Here is an 18,352-nt window from a genome sequence, read left to right on the forward strand (position 1 = left end):
CACTGGGAGCGGGTGATGTCGCAGACTACGACGAGCACTGGGAGGGGTGCTGCCGCAGGCTCGGACGAGCACTGGGAGGGGGTGATGCTGCAGACTGCTGTCCCAAGTAGACCAGCTTCACACACCAGGCTAACACCTTGGGTCCTTCCAGTGTCTCCTCAGTGCCCTTCTCCCATCACAGGCTCGCCCAGAAAATGATGCTCCGGGAAGTTGTAGACCCAAGGGGGAAGACTTCTGCCTGTCTACATCCTAGCCTGCTTAAGGCCTCCTTCCAGTGGTTCTGCCTACTGATGGCATTTCCTCAGTGGCCCTGATAAGCCTGTGCTTCCGTATTTGCTCAGCACTCACCTTGCTCGGACATGGAGTGGCTGGAGTGGGTGGTTTGAATGTAGCAGTGAGAGAGGAGGCCTCCCCTTCGGGATGACTTGAAAAGAACAGATAGAGGAGAGAGTTGTTAAAGCAGTGGTTCTTAAACTTAAGAATCACTAGGGCTTGTTAAAACTCAGTTGCTGGCTCCACCTCCAGAATTTCTGATTTAATTGGTTTTGGGTAGGCCTGAGAATTTGTATGCCCAAAAAGTTCTCAAGTGATGTGATGCTGCTGATCTGTGGGCCACACTTTGAGAACCTCTTTTTAGATGAAGGAGGTTTACATGAAGGAGAGAGAGAGCAGAAGACCTTGCTTTCAATGTGATCTTTCTTTTGGCTGAAATTTGACTTTTAAAATAGAATTATGACATGTCCTAAAATATTTGGCTGTGGAATGCCAATCTTTTTTGTAGAAAATTATTCTATAAAAATCTTTTCTTAATAAATAGACGGAGTGGGATCAACAGCTTTAAATGGAAGGAGTTTTGTGTTCTTTTTTTTTTTTTTTAAAGATTTTATTTATTTGACAGAGAGAGAGAGATAGCAAGAGAGGGAACACAAGCAGGGGGAGTGGGAGAGGGAGAAGCAAACTTCCTGCCAAGCAGGGAGCCCAATGCAGGGCTGGATCCCACGACCCTGGGATCATGACCTGAGCCGAAGGCAGACGCTTAATGACTGAGCCACCCAGGCACCCCAGGAGTTTTGTGTTCTTAAAATAACATTTTTCCCTGATGATATAAGTAACATATTACATTGTAGAAAATTTGAGAAATTCAGGAAAACGTAAAGACTAATCTGAGCACTCAGAGATAATCACTCTTATCATTCTTATCAGTTGGATCATTTGAACAGAAATTTAAAAAAAAAAGATAAGGAATTACCTCTTAAGATAGAAACAAAACTTAATCTACGATGTCAAGAAGGTCAATGGCCTGCGTCTGGTTTCAGGCCTGTGTTCTGGGGTTGTTGTCTTACAGGAAAAGAGAACTAACTTTTATTGGAAGTCTGCCATGCGTAGGCCCTTTGCATATATTTCCCTATATGAATCCTCACAACCCTAGAAGGCTGTATCATCACTACTTAATAGATGAGAGGACTGAAGGTCAGAGTGGTCACAGCTAGTAAGTGGCATTGACAGTATGGTGTTGAATCCAGGTTCTTGACTTATGAGTGCCTGAATTTCACACAGTAGAGGCTGCCACAGCCTCTATGTGGAGATCACAGTGGGCTTGGCAGAGATACAATGACCTCCTTAAAGAGAGGAAAAATAGCAGAGAACTCCATATTGGGCTATGGAACTCCTCACCTTTCAAGAGCCTCTGGGAGAGATGCTGTGGAGAAATCACTGTCACTGGAGTAGTAATATGCAAGAAGAGATGAGAAAAATCACTCCCAAGATACCTTCTTAGAATCCCTAGGTCCGTGGGGCATGAAAAACAGGCAGGACGGGGGATGAGACCAACACAAATGATAAATGTATCCATTGTTTCAGTAAGCTGATAAACAGATTCTTGGGGAGAGTAGTTTATCCTAAGTGGTTAGAGTTCATTTAGAAGAACTGGTAACATAAAGAAATGCAGGCCACAAGTAAAGATCCCTGGACTTGAGCAAATGAGGTCACTTTCAGAGTGAGTCACTATGGCTGACTGTCCTGAGAATTTTGATGACAAGAGGAGAGTACATGGAGGGGGCAGAAGTTGTTACGGAGAGCTCTTGGATGAGGAAAGGGGTGTGTGTGATTGTTGGTTAGAATAAGATAACCCCAAGTGTATTTGTAGGCAAAGAACCAAGGCCAGTAGGAAATGAGTAAAGTGAAGCCTTATGAAGTGAGACGATCACTGAGCAGATGCAACAGGAGTGACATCAGGTGTACGGAAGAAGGACTACCTTTAGAAAGGAAAGGAAGGGCAGCTTGACCTCTGGAGAGAGAGAGAAAGTCATTAAAATGTGGGGGATGGTCCAAGTATAAGGCAGGAAGCTGAGGGACCTCATACCTGTCTTGATTTCAGCAAATCAAAATTCTAGAGGCAGAAGGGAGCTTGAGAATGATGTCAGTGCTTCTTGACCCTCTCTGACCACAGCCCACCTCCCTAACTTGGTCCCACTTTCCAGTGAGTTAATAGAACCAGGGAGGAGAAAAATGAGAATGACAGCAAATTTTAGTAACCCTTGATAATTCACTTAGTACTGGTAAACGACCCACAGTAGAACTTAAAGATGAAAGTTCTTGAAACTGAACACTAGATCAGTTACTGGCCATCCTCCCCGCAGAACCTCTAAGCATACCCTGTAGTAGGCCACAGGCCACACTGGGAGTCTCTGATCTATGCCACTCACCTCCCCATCCCCCTCACAGCTGAGGGAAGTAAGGCCTAGAAAGACTTCAGCACAGTCACACACAGCTTGTTGGTGGCAGATCCTGGACTAGACATAGGTCTCTGGATTCCATGCCTGGGGCTGGTTCCTCTTCCTCAACCAAGATGATGTCATCAGCCGAGAGTTCACGGGGAGGGGAAGACATGAGAAGCTGGGAATGTTTAAACTGCTCTAGAGGAGGGAAGTGGGCTTGATAGATCAGTCAAGGGAAGCCATGTTGGGGAGCGCTATTTGAGTGAGGTCAGTTGCCCGGCTGTGCAGTCAGCACTAGCAGCACGGGGCCAGAAGCGAAAGCCAAGATGGTAAGAGTTCAAGTGCATGGGATTCTAGGAAGCTCCAAAGGATGTCACTGAAATGACTAGCCAGTCAAGTTAGAGGGGACTGGTAGTATGGGAAAAGGTGAAAGGACTGTGTGATGATGGGTCGACAGAGGGTAAAGTATGAGTTCTGTAAGAGTGGAGAGGGGCTGGTGAGGGACGGGAAGCAGTTACAGGCAAGCTTCAGGCACCACGGGTGATGCTGGCTGCAGGGAAGGAGAGGCACAGGGCTCTGCAGGAGGGGGAGGTGCTGTGCCATTTCTGTCACGGGAGAGACGTCTTAAAGAATATGCCCTGGGTTTTCCTCAGAAATGAAGATAAATAGGCCTTTGGTGGTCTAGTCTCCAAATGTGTACTTTTGTTTCCTATGGGATTTAAGGCAAAAGAAGGGACTTAATTATAATAATTTATTATGACAATCTCTTGATTGTCCTCTATTAGACATGTCACAGGTACTATTGCTTCATTTAACCTCACAACTTTATGGAATAGGTATTTCTGTCCTTAGCTCACAGAAGAGGAGCCTGGGCCCAGAGGCTCTGGAAATTCGCTCATTCATGCTGAAGTCCATCTGACCCTCCAAGCTCGTATTTAAGGAAACTTAACCCTGAGAACTATAGTTCTCAAAAGGTTGTTGAGAATCCTCAATAGTCAACTCCAGTTGGGTGTCCTGCACTAGTATTAAGGAGCTTGTTAAAAACACGGTTTGCGCTTGCTTTGCACTAGACCGAAGGACAGTATCTGGGAGTGGGATCCAGGAATCTGTATTGTTAATGAGCTCCTTAACATGATCAAGGCAGACTTCACTCCACTGAGGTTCAGAGATAGCTTATTAGGAGTCTTTTGAGGCTTAGCTACTTTCTCCATGTCTCTTCTTTTATTGCCTGATTCCCCACTAGGTGAACAGCAGAAAACCCTGACATCCCCATGGGACGAGAGGGCCAGGGAGAAGCTCAGAGGCTATGTTTTCCACGCCCATCACAACAGTTCCATTACATCAGGGAAAGGCGGGGCCCTGGGGAAAAGGGGGTGGCAACTAAGAAGAGAGCAGGTGGGTTAATCTCTGGAGTATGGAAAATTTGACAGGAAAGCTAATGGAAGCTCTGGAAGGGTCTCTAGGGAGTTATCTGTGCAGAGGGTCTCGTTCGTTAAAATAAAAGTCATTTGGGGGACAAGGAGTAAGCCCAACTTTCCCTTTGTCTACTATGGAATTGGGGGAGTAGGGGAAGGAAGTGGCCAGGACTCAGTTAGAGGGGTGGGGAGCAGGTAGGGTTGTTCCCAGTGGAATCAGATGCCCCAGGCCTTAGAGGCAGAGACTAGTCTGGAGTGGGTTTTGAAGTATGGAGCCAAGTTGGAAAGAAATAAAGCAAGGAGTTACCACTGTGGAAGGTGTGTTTTGTTTTGTTTTGTTTTACTTTGCTTCATCACAGAAATAAAGGAGAGTCTGGGGACTCAGTGATTTGGCAGGAAGAGCACAGGCTTGGGCATCAGAGAGGCATCTCTGTCCATCACCAGCTATGGGACCTTGAACTGGGAAGCCAACCTCTGTGCACCCAGCTTCTTCATCTAATTCCCACATCAAGAGATTGCTCTTAGGATTAGGTAGCTTAGGTAAAGTGACTGACTGACACATGCGTAGTAAGCAGGGCATTATGTGTGCGGATGGTGGCACATGAAGGGAGCTGGGGGAGGCATTGGTTAGCAAGAGGGCGAGGAAGGTGCTGAGCACGTGGAGGGTCTGGAGTGCTGGCCACCTGAAGGTGTGGCTGCTGGGTGAGCTGCTCTAAGTTTGCATCTGCTTTCCTCCAGGCTAGGCCGTGATGCCCTGTCAGGGCTGCAGCTCCAGACATTTCTGAGGGCTCAGGGGCAACCACTTCTTGTGCTGAAGTGTGTTTCACACCAGAGCCACCAGGTCCAGATGGCCACTCAGCTGTTGGCCTCAGCAAATCCCCGACCCTTTGCAGCAGGGGCCAGAATGCCTGTCTTCTGCCCCTCTTACTACGCCTGAAGAAGCCTCAGAGAGGCAGAGCCCTGCTGCTATAGAGGTGGCCACAGGGCTTGAGGAAGGCAGGAGGAGGTGAAAGTGTCAGCGGGGGGCTGAGGCAGGCACTTCCTGCCCTGAAACATGCAAATACATTTCCTGCATGCATGGATAGACAGAAACCTTGGGAGACAGTTACCTCAAAACAGAAATTCACTAACAAAACCAACAAATGCTTTTGTTTTTAATTTGCGCTCACAGGGGTGGAGGGGAGGGGATTATGTGCTTCACACTAGCTGCACCTGGGGTACTGGAGTGACATGTCTACGGGTTCCTTGTGCTGCCTTTTTACATGATTTTCTTTGTCCTGAAAGGAGATGGTATTTCCTTTCTCCCTCTCTGCCTTCACTGCACCCCTTAGAGATTCCCCCTACTTAGGGAAAATCCCAACACTTATTGAGATAAGGAGAAGAGTTGAAAGGATCCACTGGGATCTACTTCAGCTTTTTGCATTTCTGCCTCCCTCTCACTAGTTCCTCCCCGCAAGGGCTGGTGTACCAGCTAGAAGGTTCTTCCGTCTCCTTCCCTTTACCAGTAGTTCTGCCCATTGACCTCAGCATCTACATCCTTTTTTGTTTGTTTTCCTTTTTCTACTCTGAGCAGGGAGCTCTGAGCTTCCCTGGCAGCCCCCTTGAAGTCTTTTGCGTCTGCATCTTCTATATTTGGCCTGTGGCTGAAGACCTTGTTGGCCTGGGACCTGAGATTTCATGGCCTACTAATATCCATGTATCTACCTACATCTTAGGTGAACCTGGGAATGGCAGGATGATGCAATGTTTTCAAGACTGGGAAGTCAGGTATTATAGGTATCCTTTCCTGGCGTACATTCCCAGCTCCTTGCCAGATGACTGATGGGTTACTGCTCCTTTAACTCTGACTCCTATGCAAGATAGGTTAGAAACTGGCCTCTTAGCAAGGCCACTGGGCAGAGAGAAGTGAAGTGGAGGGTGTGGGGCTTGTCCTGGCTGAGGGTCTGCATTTCTCCTTTTTCCCCTGCAGCCCTGGCCCGCCACCGCTACCTGAAGCAGGCTCGGGCCTTAGGCCCTCAGATGATGGAAAAACCCCTATACTGGGGGGCGGACAGGAGCTCTCAGGTTTCATCTTATCCAATGAACCCGCTGCTGCAGCGAGGTAAACCTTGCCAGAAATTTGGGGTGGGAGAGGGCAGAGGGCAGGGGTAGGCGCAAGGGCTATATTGGGGCCTTCATGGCCAATATAGTGGGTATCTGTGATTGAGGATGGGGACGGGATGGATGCAAGCTGATTAATGTGGTATTTTGGTGCCCTGGTTCTGAGGAGCATGTTTTGGGCCAGCAGTTCTGCATGTTCTGATCCTTGTTTCTTTTCAGATTTGTCCCTGCGATCCAGCCTCCCACAGATGCCAATGACCCAGACCGCCGCTCACCCTCCCATCGCCAATGGTGTCTTAGAGTATTTGGAGAAAGAGCTGCAGAACCTCAATCCAGCCCAGCCTCTGCCCCCTGACCTTAAAGCCATATCTGGCCAAGCCTGCAGCATGCTGTCCTCCCTGGGCTCTGAGGTTGTGGAGCGCAGAATCATCCACCTGCCCCCACTGATCAGAGACCTGCCGTCCTCACAGAGGACCGGCAACTCCTCCCGCCAGGAGTGGCTCACCGCAATTCCCCCTGGACCCTGGGATCCGAGGGAGGGGAGAAGGCAGGCCCACTACTCTGATTTCCACCAGGAGCTTCAGGACCGGGAGCCTAAGCGCTGGGCATTGGAGGGACGGGAGCTGAACCGACTTCAGAGGGGAAGGCACCACCGCTCCCGGCTGCACGGGTCACCCGCGCCCTGGTCAGACAGGGACAGCCTCAGTGACGGCCCCTCATCAAGTGAGGCCCGCTGGCGGCCCGACCACGCACCTCTCCGGAGCCGCTATCCAGACCGACCCCGCAGGCCCAGCCCCCGGGAGAATGCCCAGAGGCACCCGCGGCGCAGGCACCGCAGCTATTCCCCTCCCTTGCCTTCGGGCCTCAGTTCCTGGAGCTCTGAGGAGGATGAGAAGGAGAGGCGGCCCCGGAGCTGGGGAACCCACCGCCGCCGCAGCTCATACTCCTCAAACTGGCCTGAGGAGAAGCCACCCAGCTACCGGTCACTGGATGTCATGCCAGGCAAGAATGGCAGGAAGAAAGGGAGTGTGGAGAGGCGCTCGGTGAGCCTGGGGCATCCTGCTGAGGGTCGGGTGTGGGCAGAGCGGGGCTCGGCCCCAGCCGACACAGGCCACCCCACAGGCCACCGATGAGGGTATCTCCTCCTTGAGCTTGCCTGGTGGGCGTGGTGAGACCTCTTGTCAGAGCTAGAAGGGGCCCAGTGCGTGCAGAGGGCGGAGGAGGGCTTGATGCTTGACGCTTAAAAAAGGGCCTTCTCATCCCCAGACCAACACCCCTCACAGTCTCGTGAGGCAGGGTTCCCCCATTTCACAGATGAAGGAACGAGGCTCAGAATAATTCAGCGCCTGTGTGTAGCGGAGCTAAGACTTAAATGCAGGTTTCGTGGCTAAGGCTTTACTTCCTGTCATAGCTGCCTGCCTTTACTTAGCAACCCTATTTCCATACCCTAAATTAGACTGTACAGCCTGACAGAGGACTTTTGTGCCGCTTTTGGGGGCTGCAAGTCAGTGTGCAAGGCCTTGTATTCGAGGATGAGGTCCTGGGAGACCCCCGGAAAGAATCCTTAAACTGATTAAAACAAAACAAAACAAAACAAAAAAACCTCATATCCCAAGTCAAAACTTCAGCGTTCTGGAACAGGCAGGGCGCTAATGGGTGCCAGTCATAGCTTACTAGCCTAAAAGGGGCACAAAGAGGGATTATAGGCCTTTTAGGCCTTAAATTTTTTTTTAAAGATGTGACTTAAAAAACCATTTTATAATTGATATACTGAAACGATGGTATTCCCTTATGTCACTTTGCAACGTTATGCTGCCATCAGTCAAAAATATTCATGAACTCCCTTCAGAGCCAACTTAAATGAAAATCTATTTCTCTATTGACCAAAGTCCTTTTCTGTTTTGCTTCCTTTGAGGTAAAGGGATATGTAGTAGGCTCTGAGGGAAGTTCCCAGAGTAGAGAATATTGTAGGAAGAATTTTAGTCTCCCATATACTTCCAAGGATATTTGGAAATGCAAGTTCTGCTGTGATTGGTTTAAAAACCAATCACAGGCATGGAGTATGCAAAGAAACAGGCACCTTATGGGAACTATAGTGCTAGCCTTTCTAGAATAGAGCCTTGGTGAGAGAGTAATTCATGAGGAAGGTAGCAAAGGCCTGCAGGCAGTTCTAAAATAATGGCAATCCTCAATAAATGTCCCAGGAGAGAGGCAAAAACCAGTAACAACGAAACGTAGTAGTATCTTACTAACTGGTACCTAACTATGGACATTGATGCCATATCCCATTTAACTCTCACACCACCTATGAGGTTTGTGCTGTTATCTTCATTTTATAGTGGATACAACTCTTTCTTCTATGTTACCAGTAGGAAAATTACATCCTGAAAGAACACCTGGAACCAGTTAAAGCCAGGACAACTGCTGCTACTTTAGTCAGAGAGGGACTAAACTGTCTCTTACCTTCATTTTGACAGAAGAGAATGTTATTTGAAGGGCAGTTTTTGGCCCCAAATCCAAACCCTATATTCTTTGAGGTTTTTCTTCATTTTCTTCTCTTTAAGTGAAATTATGTGGTTTCTTTTAAGTGAGAAGAGGGTAAAAGGAACACCAGTTATGTTCCAGACATTGGGGTAAGCCTTTTCCAAACCTTACTTATTTAATCTTTGCAACAACAGGTGAGGCTCAGTGAGATTGGGTATCATTCTCGAAGTCACAAAGCCAATAGGCAGTGAAGCCAGAATTTCAGCATGGATAGCCCTCTGACTCTCAAGCCTTTACCCTTTCAGTAACTTCATGCTGCCTCATTTGAAAGAAACAAGAATCATTTGGGGCAATGATGTTTTCCTGCTATATTTCTTCCTGGTAACTTTATTTCTTCCTCATTTTCTGAAAGTATCACAGCTTCCTTTATCATTAAGATGTACACACCACTAATTCTACCACAAGCAAACCAAATTTTCTATTGTAAAGTTGCTCATGAGATGCAAAGATTTCACTCAAGATAATTTTGAAAGCCTTCACTGATACGGATTTCTCTAAGCTTATCTCCCAAAGAGTTATCACTTTATTACTATCTACTCATATTCTGAGTGACTACAGACCCAGAGCCATGGCTGGCTTTAGATTGGTTGGTTGGAAGGGCACAGTGTTTTGTTTATAGTTTGAATTTTGAATGCCTTCAGTGAAGCAAAAGTCTCCAGGGCCAAAATCTTACTTTTTGCTGCTCTCCTCGGTGGGACTGGATGCTTCCCACACAATTTCCTAACCTCTGAAGTTTTCAGAACTTGAAGTTAACTTCAGAACTTATAATACAACTGGGCCACTAGATGGCAATCTTTGATGATGTATAACAAGGTTTCTGTTTGCTCCTGGAGTTAATAAATGTTACCACTATTTTCTTAAATCAAGCTTTCAGCAGTTACAGCTTTGCCATAACTTTTTATGAAATACTTATTAAAAATACTTTATTAAATATTCAGAGCAGTATACGTTTATCAAAAAACCTTTCGGCTTACATGGAACCTTGTCTCTGAAGAATAATGTTTAACAAATAGTTACCGAGGAACAAGGGCTTCCATCCAAAATAGGTAGGAACTGTTCTCTGCAGAGTGCCCACGAGAAAATGGGACTTATGTTGAGGAATCTCCCATTTGACTACAGAATCAGGATTCCAGCAGAGATCTGACCTTAGGTCTGGTGTTTTTTTCACTCCATCAAAGGCTACAACCTCAGAAATAAAAGAAACTGTAATGTCAAGTTTTAAACTCCTGTAGTTTCAGACTGGGTTGCCCCCGTGTTCCTGGCCTCCTTCAAATGGATTATCTTTCTTTCCAATCTTGCTCTACGAGAAAGGGCTTCGCAAGACATTTCTGGTTTGTTGCAAACTTGGCCTATACCCACCTGTTCTAATACAAGAGAAAACTACTGCATTCCTTCTTCTCCAAGTTAAACTCAAACTTTTGGTAGAGAATCCAAGATTTTTTTTTCATTTTTCCTGACTTGATTTAATACAAAAAAAATTTTTTTTTGCTCAGTATACTTAATCTTCTACTTTTAATACAATGCCTATTCCTTGATCATATCTAGGTTTTTCTTCAGCAAGCCCTGCATAAGTTCCTTTTGTCCCCTTTCATTCCCTTCCTTTGTATCAGAGAATATTCATCCCATAGCATTTTGATTAGAAGCCATGCCCCCTAAAACTCACTTTCCTGATAAACACATTTTTTTTTATAGTAACATGAATGTATATACATATACAATGCATTTAACAGTATGTTTGGGACAGATACCTTGTTTCAGCATTTCAAATAGGATAAGAAAGGTCACATTCATGGACTACAGCTATAGATATTCAAAACTTAGATAGAAATGATCCCCTACAATACAAAGTTAGAGAAATATGAGAAATGTAGACAGTCCTTGTCCTGACAGAATAAGTTGAAAAAGCCAAAAGATCAAGTGTACTAACTTCTGAAGAAAAGGCACTGAGTTTGGTCAGAAAGAGATAATGATCTTTGAAAAATAACTTAGAGAAATACTAAGGTATGAAGCTCAACTTTTTAGAAAAGGGCTGAGAAGGAATGGTTCAGGAGACTATGAATAGGAAAAGAAGAACTGGGCCATGTCTTCATGAACAAATGGTAGGGAGATGGGCTGATGAATGGACAGGGCACTTTTTTTCAGTCTAAAGGAGACTCGAAGGTGTTAAAATCAGCAGGTGGCAAAGTGAATGAGACTGTAAGAAATTTTCAAACATTAAAGGTATTTAAGGGAGGCTCTCTATGAAAGAAGAGAAGCCTAAGCCTGGGGAAGGGACTGGCTTCATGAGGAGTCAAGAAGTATTTTTTAGATTCAGTTATGCTGCCCCAGCATCCACCACTCACCTAGGATTTGCATCCATATCAAGTGCACCTTGTATGTTGTATGCATAGACAATAGATCCCAGCTGACTGGATTCTTTTGTGTTCTATCCCCCAGGAGAGAGGCAGCTCCCATAGTGGAAGGAGTGTGGTCATTTAGCCACCGGGTACAGCACTACTTCTTTGGCTACTTCTCAGCTCCCTTGCATCATCAGCATCTCCCAGATTTCCAGCTGACTTGGGAGGGACACTGCAAGTCCCTATCTTACAGTTTTGGCTTAGATTCTGAGAACAAAATAGAAAAATATTAAAAACAAGAGTTGGAGGACTTAATGACTGTCGTGTTAGCCTTGGCTCACACACTATACATTTAGAGTATCTGACTTGTAATGGACCCTAACTGGTATGTGACCTCTCAGGAACTTAGTAGCCTGAGTCTTCAACTAGGTGACAGAGCTCAGAACTATGGCCATTCTCAAAGTGAGAACTCAGGAATCTTTAAGAAGAAATCAAACATGTTTCAGGTGCAGGAAATTTATTGAATGTGGAAACTTCCATGGGAACTTGTCTCTATCTCTATAGCATATCTCCATTTTAGGAGTCCACCTTGCTGCACCCATTCCCAGTCCTGAGTGCTCCTGAGGGTCAAGTCAGAGACGGCACAGGAAATAGTCCAGCAATGTACTCTCTCATAGGTTATTTATGCAAGTGTAGAAAATCACTAAGAAGCAGTTTTGCACCAAACTTATGCCTGTCCCTTGTTTTCTTCTTGCTCTTTTTTTTTTTTTGCCTACATCTAATTTATATATCCTTATATATTATGTATCCATTAAAATCACTTTAAATGCTTCTTGAGAACAACACAGTATGTAAATAAATTAGAAAGGAAATGTACTGGCTTAAGGATTTTGTCCCAAATAAATATTTACTTTGGTGCACTTGACTGAACTGAGTTTTCTTCTCTACTAAAGCTCAGAGAAGAGCCAGGCTAACTTGGATAGTTTGGAGTCACCTTTTTCCTGGCACCACTCAGCCTTGTAGAGTTGAGATTTCCCAAGCAGAAGCATCCAGGTAGGTTTGGCCACTCAGAGAACACCAGGAGGAGAGGGCTATGCCCTCTCTACAGTAAGCTCTACCACTCCCTGCCATTTTCCCCAGTCCCTTTGATGGTTTCATGAATCCATTTCTGCTTGATGTAGAGATGGTTCTTGAGCAGATTGTTAGGAGATGGTCTGAAAGGAGGGGTTTGTGTGTGTTCCTCAACAGTATCTTTATGTATATGGCCTTAAGCTCAATTTAGATCCTGTTGTGTTGACACATTCATTTTTTTCCCCCAGCCTCATTAACTACATCTGGAGAAAATAGGTTAAATGTGTGCATCAGGCAAAGATTTCTTTCAGATTTTTGATGTCTGTAATGTAACTGGGTCTAAAATAGCAAAACAGAAACAAAAATAAAACATTTTAACAGATAAGACATAAAACTGAGTAGTGAGGGTCTTCTGGTCTGGACAAGATGGCATAGACCTTTTCCTTGCTCCTTCCCACTAAGCATAACTTTATAAACCCTGGAAATGGCACAAGAAACAGGCAAAGGAGAACTCTAAAGAATGCTAAGAAGAAGGCAAGGTGGTTTGGGGCCTCAGGGCATGAGGAATAACACAGAGGCAGGGTGTCTTGAATCCCCCAACCAAAAAAAAGCCACCCAGAGCTGACATTTTCCAACTTCCCACCTAGCAAGAGAAGGTAATAGCTCATTCTTCCCCCTGGATTTAGTGGGAGTCCCTCTGACCACCTCAGGCATTGGGGACCGTCTAGGAGCCCTGCCAAAAATAAGTGACCGGGGGAAATACGTTCCTTTCCCGCTGGGCCAGAGACTCTTCCATGGAGAGATACTGTGGTGAGTAAGAAGAACCAGTAGGAGAGACTCAGGTAAAGCAAGTAACCCAGCTGAGAAAGCTCTTTGTTCCCAAGGGCGAGAGACTCTCCTCCCCAGCCCAGAGATAGTAGGTCTGACTATGGAACCAGGAAAAAGGACCTGTCACAGCTAGCAGCCTGGGCCTGGAAGCCACTTTGTCTCCATGAAACTATGCTCTCCTCCCTGGCCCAGGTTAACTAGGGTAGCAGGGGAACACCAAGAGAAAGATTTCTACACACCCCTCCCTCACCAAGTGATATCTGGCAACCCAGTCAGAGGAAATCCCTTCTAACCCCTCAGGCAGCACCGACAGAGACCAGAGTGAGCCCCACCAGCACCAAATACACCAAGCAGACCAGCATAACATCACAAACGTTCTGAAAATTAAACTACCATTGGAATCATGGCCTGCAAAAGTAGGCTAAAACTTGTATGTTGAACCTAACAGAGTAACTTCCTGTAAAATAAAATATTAAAATAGGACCCAAAGTATCCTAACATAATAGACAAAATGACCAGGATACAAACCAAGAACCAAGAAAATCACAACTTGAATGAAAAATGAAATCACCTGATGCCAACCTGATATGAATCAGATGTTGGAATTGTCTGATAAGAATTTGAAGACAGACATTATAAAAATACTACAACAATTACAAATTCTCTTAAAAAATAGAAAATCTCAAAAAAGAAATAGAAGTTATGCAAAAAAGGAAAGGAAATTATAAAACTGAAAAATACAACAGAAATTAAAAACTCACTAGATGGGCTCAACAGTAGAGTGGAAATGGGAGGATAGAATCAGTGAACATGAGGACAGAACAATAGAATTCACTCAACTTGAACAATAGAAAATAAACTGGAAAAAATGAACAGAGTCTCAGGGACCTGTGAGACTATAACAAAATATCTAATATTATTGGAGTCCCAGAAAGTAGAGGAGAAAAGTGGGTATGAATGAGTATTTGAAGAAATAACGGCTGGGAACCGCCTGTATTTGATGAAAGACACAAACCTAGAGATTGAATGAACCTAAAAGTTGAATGAACCCAAACAGGATAAACCTAAAGGATCCATGCCAAGATACATCATAATTAAACTTTTAAAAAAGGACAAAAACTCCTGAAAGCAGCCAGAGATAACAAGGCATTCTCTGCAAGGAAACACTAATTTAAGTGGATTTCTTATGTAAAACCATGAAGAAGGAAATGACAAAATGTTTTTTAAGTGCTGAAAGAAAATAACTCTTAACCATAATTACCTGGAAAAGCTATTTTTTAGGAATGAAGGGAAAATAAAAACATTCATAGATGAGTGAAAGTTGAGATTCTGTGACTAGCAGACCTATCCTGAAAAGACTGAAGTTCTTCAAACAAAGGAAATGACAAAAGGAAACTTACAGCATTAGGACTCAAGAAGAAACAATAGAAAGAACGGAAATATGAGTCCATACAATAGACAGTTCATTTCCTTATGAGTTTTATAAATCATATTGACTATTGAAACAAAAATTATAATACTAATACTAAAACAATAATATTTAAAGGTGGGAAAGGTAAAGAGACCTAAATGGAAGTGAAGTTTCTATACTTCATCTAAAGTGATAAATGTAAATACCAGTACATCATTATAAGTAGCTCCCACAGCAACCACTACAAAAATTATACAGAGAGACAAACTCAAAAGTATTAGCCATCAGAAAGGATGAATACCTACCATCTGCATCAACATGGATGGAACTGGAGGGGATTATGCTAAGTGAAATAAGCAGAGAAAGACAATTATCATATGGTTTCAATCATATGTGGAATATAAGGAATAGCGCGGAGGACCATAGGGGAAAGGAGGGAAAACTGAATGGGAAGAAGTTAGAGAGGGAGACAAACCATGAGAGACTCTGGACTCCAGGAAACAAACTGAGGGTTAGAGAAGGGAAGGGGGTGGGGGAATGGGGTAACTGGGTGACGGGTATTAAGGAGGGCATGTGTTGTGATGAGCACTGGGTTTTATACGCAACTAATGAATTGTTGAACACTACATCAAAAACTAATGATGTACTATATGTTGCCTAACTAAACATAACAATAAAAAATAAAGTTTCTAAAAAAAAAAAGTGTTACAAAATAAATCAAGATGGAATAACTTGATGCCCATGGATCAAACCGATTTTGAACTGCCCAACAGTTACAACTTTTTGTTCTAGATAATTCAGATTCTCGTCAAAGTCTCCTCTTACAATATGAATATCACAGGCCAGAGTCTTGAGATAGTCATAACTGTCTTTGGTGCAAAGGTTTCCAGTACAGAGAATGTGCTGAATCTTTCCTAGCATCAGGAGTTTTTTTAGCTGGCAAACTAATATGGGATATGCGGGTCTCCTAATACCAACACCAACATCCTGTCCCTGGGCTCCGCTCAGTCACCACAAGCGCTGCCACCTCAGGAAATTGGATTTTTAATTAAAAGCTCTCTGAAATGAAATCTCCAGACCCAGATAGTCTCACTGGAGAATTGTAGCACAACTTTAGAGGTATAATTAACACTAACTTTACACAATCCCTTCCAGAAGAGGAGGAAATACTCCCCGTTCATTTATGGAGGACAGTGCAAAGCCATTGCAAAAGTCATTACAAAAAAAGAAAACTATGAACAAACACCCCTCCTGAACTTAGATGCAAAAATCCTTAACAGAATATTACCAAATATTTTAATACATAAAAATAATTATACACCATGAACAAGTGGGAGTTGGTCCAGAAACGTAATCCTGGTTCCCAGCATAGTAAAAACAATCTTGGAAGACAAAATTGGAGGGCTTATACCTTCCAATTTTAAAATGTACTATAAAGCTATAGTAGTTAAGAGAGTGTGGTACTGACATAGTATAGACATATTGATCAGTGGAACAGAGCTGAGAGTCCAGAAATAAATCTTTACATTTATGGTAAATTGATTTTTTACTTTTTACAAAGCTGTTTAGGCCACAGTGAGGGAAGGATTGTCTTTTCTACAAATGGTGCTAGGTCATTTGGATAGCTACATGTAAAAAGATGGACTTAGACCCTTCATACATAAGCAAATAATTCAAAATGGATAATAGTCTAAATGTAAGAGTTAAAACTGTAAACATTTAGAGAAAAAGAAGAAAACCTTTGTGTCCTTGGATTAAGTAAAGAGTTCTTAGATCTGACACCAATAGCATAATCCTTAAAAAAATTACAAATTAGACTTCATCAAAATTTAATTTTGACTTCAAAAGACACCATTAAGGAAATAGAAATACAAACCACAAACTTAGAGAATATACTCACAAATCCTTGATAAAAATACTTCTAACCATAATCTATAAAGAAATCATACAACTCAATAAGAAAAACAACATTTTTTAAAAATAGACAAGATTTGAATAGAGATTTCACAAAGGAAAACATAAAGATGGCTAATGAACACATGAAAAGATGTTCTATATAATATTATTGTCATTAGGAAAATACAAATTAAGGGGCACCTGGTGGCTCAGTCGTTTGGTGTCTGCCTCCGGCTCAGGTCATGATCCCAGGGTCCTGGGATCGAGCCCTGAATCAGGTTCCCTGCTCCGCGGGAAGCCTGCTTCTCCCTCTCCTACTCCCCCTGCTTGTATTCCCTCTCTCGCTGTCTCTCTCTCTGTCAAATAAATAAATAAAATCTTAAAAAAAAAAAAGGAAAATACAAATCAAAACCACAATGAGACACCACTTCAAACCCACTAGAATGACGATAATAAAAGAGGCAGGCAATAGTAAATGGTAGCATAGATGTGGAGAAATGGAAATCTTTATAGTTGCTGATGGAAATGTGAAAGGATGTGGCTGCTTTGAAAGCCTTTTGGCAATTAAAAAATGTATATTAGACATAAATTTACCATACAACACAGAAATTCCACTTCTTGTTATTACCCAAGGGAAATCATCTACATAAAAACATATATGAATGTTCATAGGAGCCTTATTTATAACAAAAAAGTAGAAATTTCCATCAACTGGTGAACAGATGAACAAAATGTGGTATAGACATACAATGGAATTCTATTCAGTAATAGAGAAAAACAGAGTACTGATACATATTACATGTTTGAACTTCAAAAATATTATGCTAAGTGAAAGAAGCCAGATACAAAAGACTACAAATCATATGATTCCATTTATATGAGATGTCCAGAAAAGGCAAATCTATATAGACAGTAAGTAAGTTAGTGGTTGCCTAGGACTGGAGTTGGAACAGGAATTGACTGCATATGGACAAGAGGTTTCTTTTTGGGGTGATGGAAATGTTCTAAAATTGGATTATGGTGATGGTTGCACAACTTTGTAAACTTACTAAAAATCATGAAACTGTATTGCCTATAATGGGTGAATTCTATGATATGTACTATACCTTAATAAAAATCTTAAGTATAGTAGGTCAAACATCATTACAAAATGTGTTCTCTGATATATAATGAGTGATAAAAAATCCTTTTAAAATGTGTTCATATGAATGCTAGTTTTAATTTAAAAATTTTTTCTTTTCTATCAGAAAAAGGGAAATTGAAGCAAAACTGGAAGAATCATTAAACTTCAAATATTTCACTTGAAGAGATCTTATTTTTGAAAAGAGCCCTCCTGTATTATGAAAAAAGACAAAGGAAAATGTTGAGTAGTTGGAGTCATTGTGTTTTAAAACCCCAGGTTTCAAATGCTAGCCATTCTCACATTCCCTGTAATCTCTGCTCAACTCTTGATTTAGTTTTTTTGTCGAAGTAACATAGTTCCCAGTTATATTTATTTTTAAAAACCCAAAGAAGATATAATTTTTATTCAAGGTTATTTTTCAACTTCTACAAAAAGGATACAAAGATACAGGCATCTTAAAAATGAAAAGCAGTTCCTGTCTCAATATCATGGAGGAGAGAGTTCATTTTAAGTTCAACTACATCAAGATATGAACTAGTCAGCACCCCCCACACACACCGCTCAAGCTCTCTAATAAATAAAATCTTAAAAAAAAGAAACTCAAGGGGCGCCTGGGTGGCTCAGTCGTTAAGCGTCTGCCTTCAGCTCAGGTTATGATCCCAGGGTCCTGGGATCAAGCCCCGCGTTGGGCTCCCTGCTCGGCAGGAAGCCTGCTTCTCCCTCTCCCATTCCCCCTGCTTGTGTTCCCTCTGTCACTGTGTCTCTCTCTGTCAAATAAATAAATAAAATCTTAAAAAAAAAAAAGGAACCTCAAATTTACATATTTTATTTCTTTTTTTTTTTTTTAAGATTTTATTTATTTGAGACAGAGAGAATGAGAGAGAGAGAGCACATGAGAGGGGGGAGGGTCA

General features: G+C 42.9%; 1 protein-coding gene across 3 annotated transcripts in view; it reads left to right on the top strand.

Annotated features, from left to right (window-relative positions):
- The window catches only part of ILDR1 (immunoglobulin like domain containing receptor 1), an 18,303-nt gene extending 7,049 nt beyond the window's left edge, over window positions 1–11,254 (top strand). For 2 of the 3 annotated variants that reach the window (XM_034990351.1, XM_034990370.1), the window contains 3 exons: window positions 6,102–6,233; window positions 6,452–7,275; window positions 11,213–11,254. In XM_034990351.1, coding sequence (XP_034846242.1) covers window positions 6,102–6,233; window positions 6,452–7,275; window positions 11,213–11,254 — 998 coding nt within the window. The remainder of the gene's footprint in view (window positions 1–6,101; window positions 6,234–6,451; window positions 7,276–11,212) is intronic. The other variant, XM_034990361.1, reaches the window with a different exon arrangement.
- The last annotated feature ends 7,098 nt before the right edge of the window (window positions 11,255–18,352 follow it).

The sequence above is a fragment of the Mirounga leonina genome, unplaced genomic scaffold, assembly GCF_011800145.1.
Source record: "Mirounga leonina isolate KUSES-001 unplaced genomic scaffold, KU_Mleo_1.0 Mir_115, whole genome shotgun sequence".
Lineage (NCBI taxonomy): Eukaryota > Metazoa > Chordata > Mammalia > Carnivora > Phocidae > Mirounga > Mirounga leonina.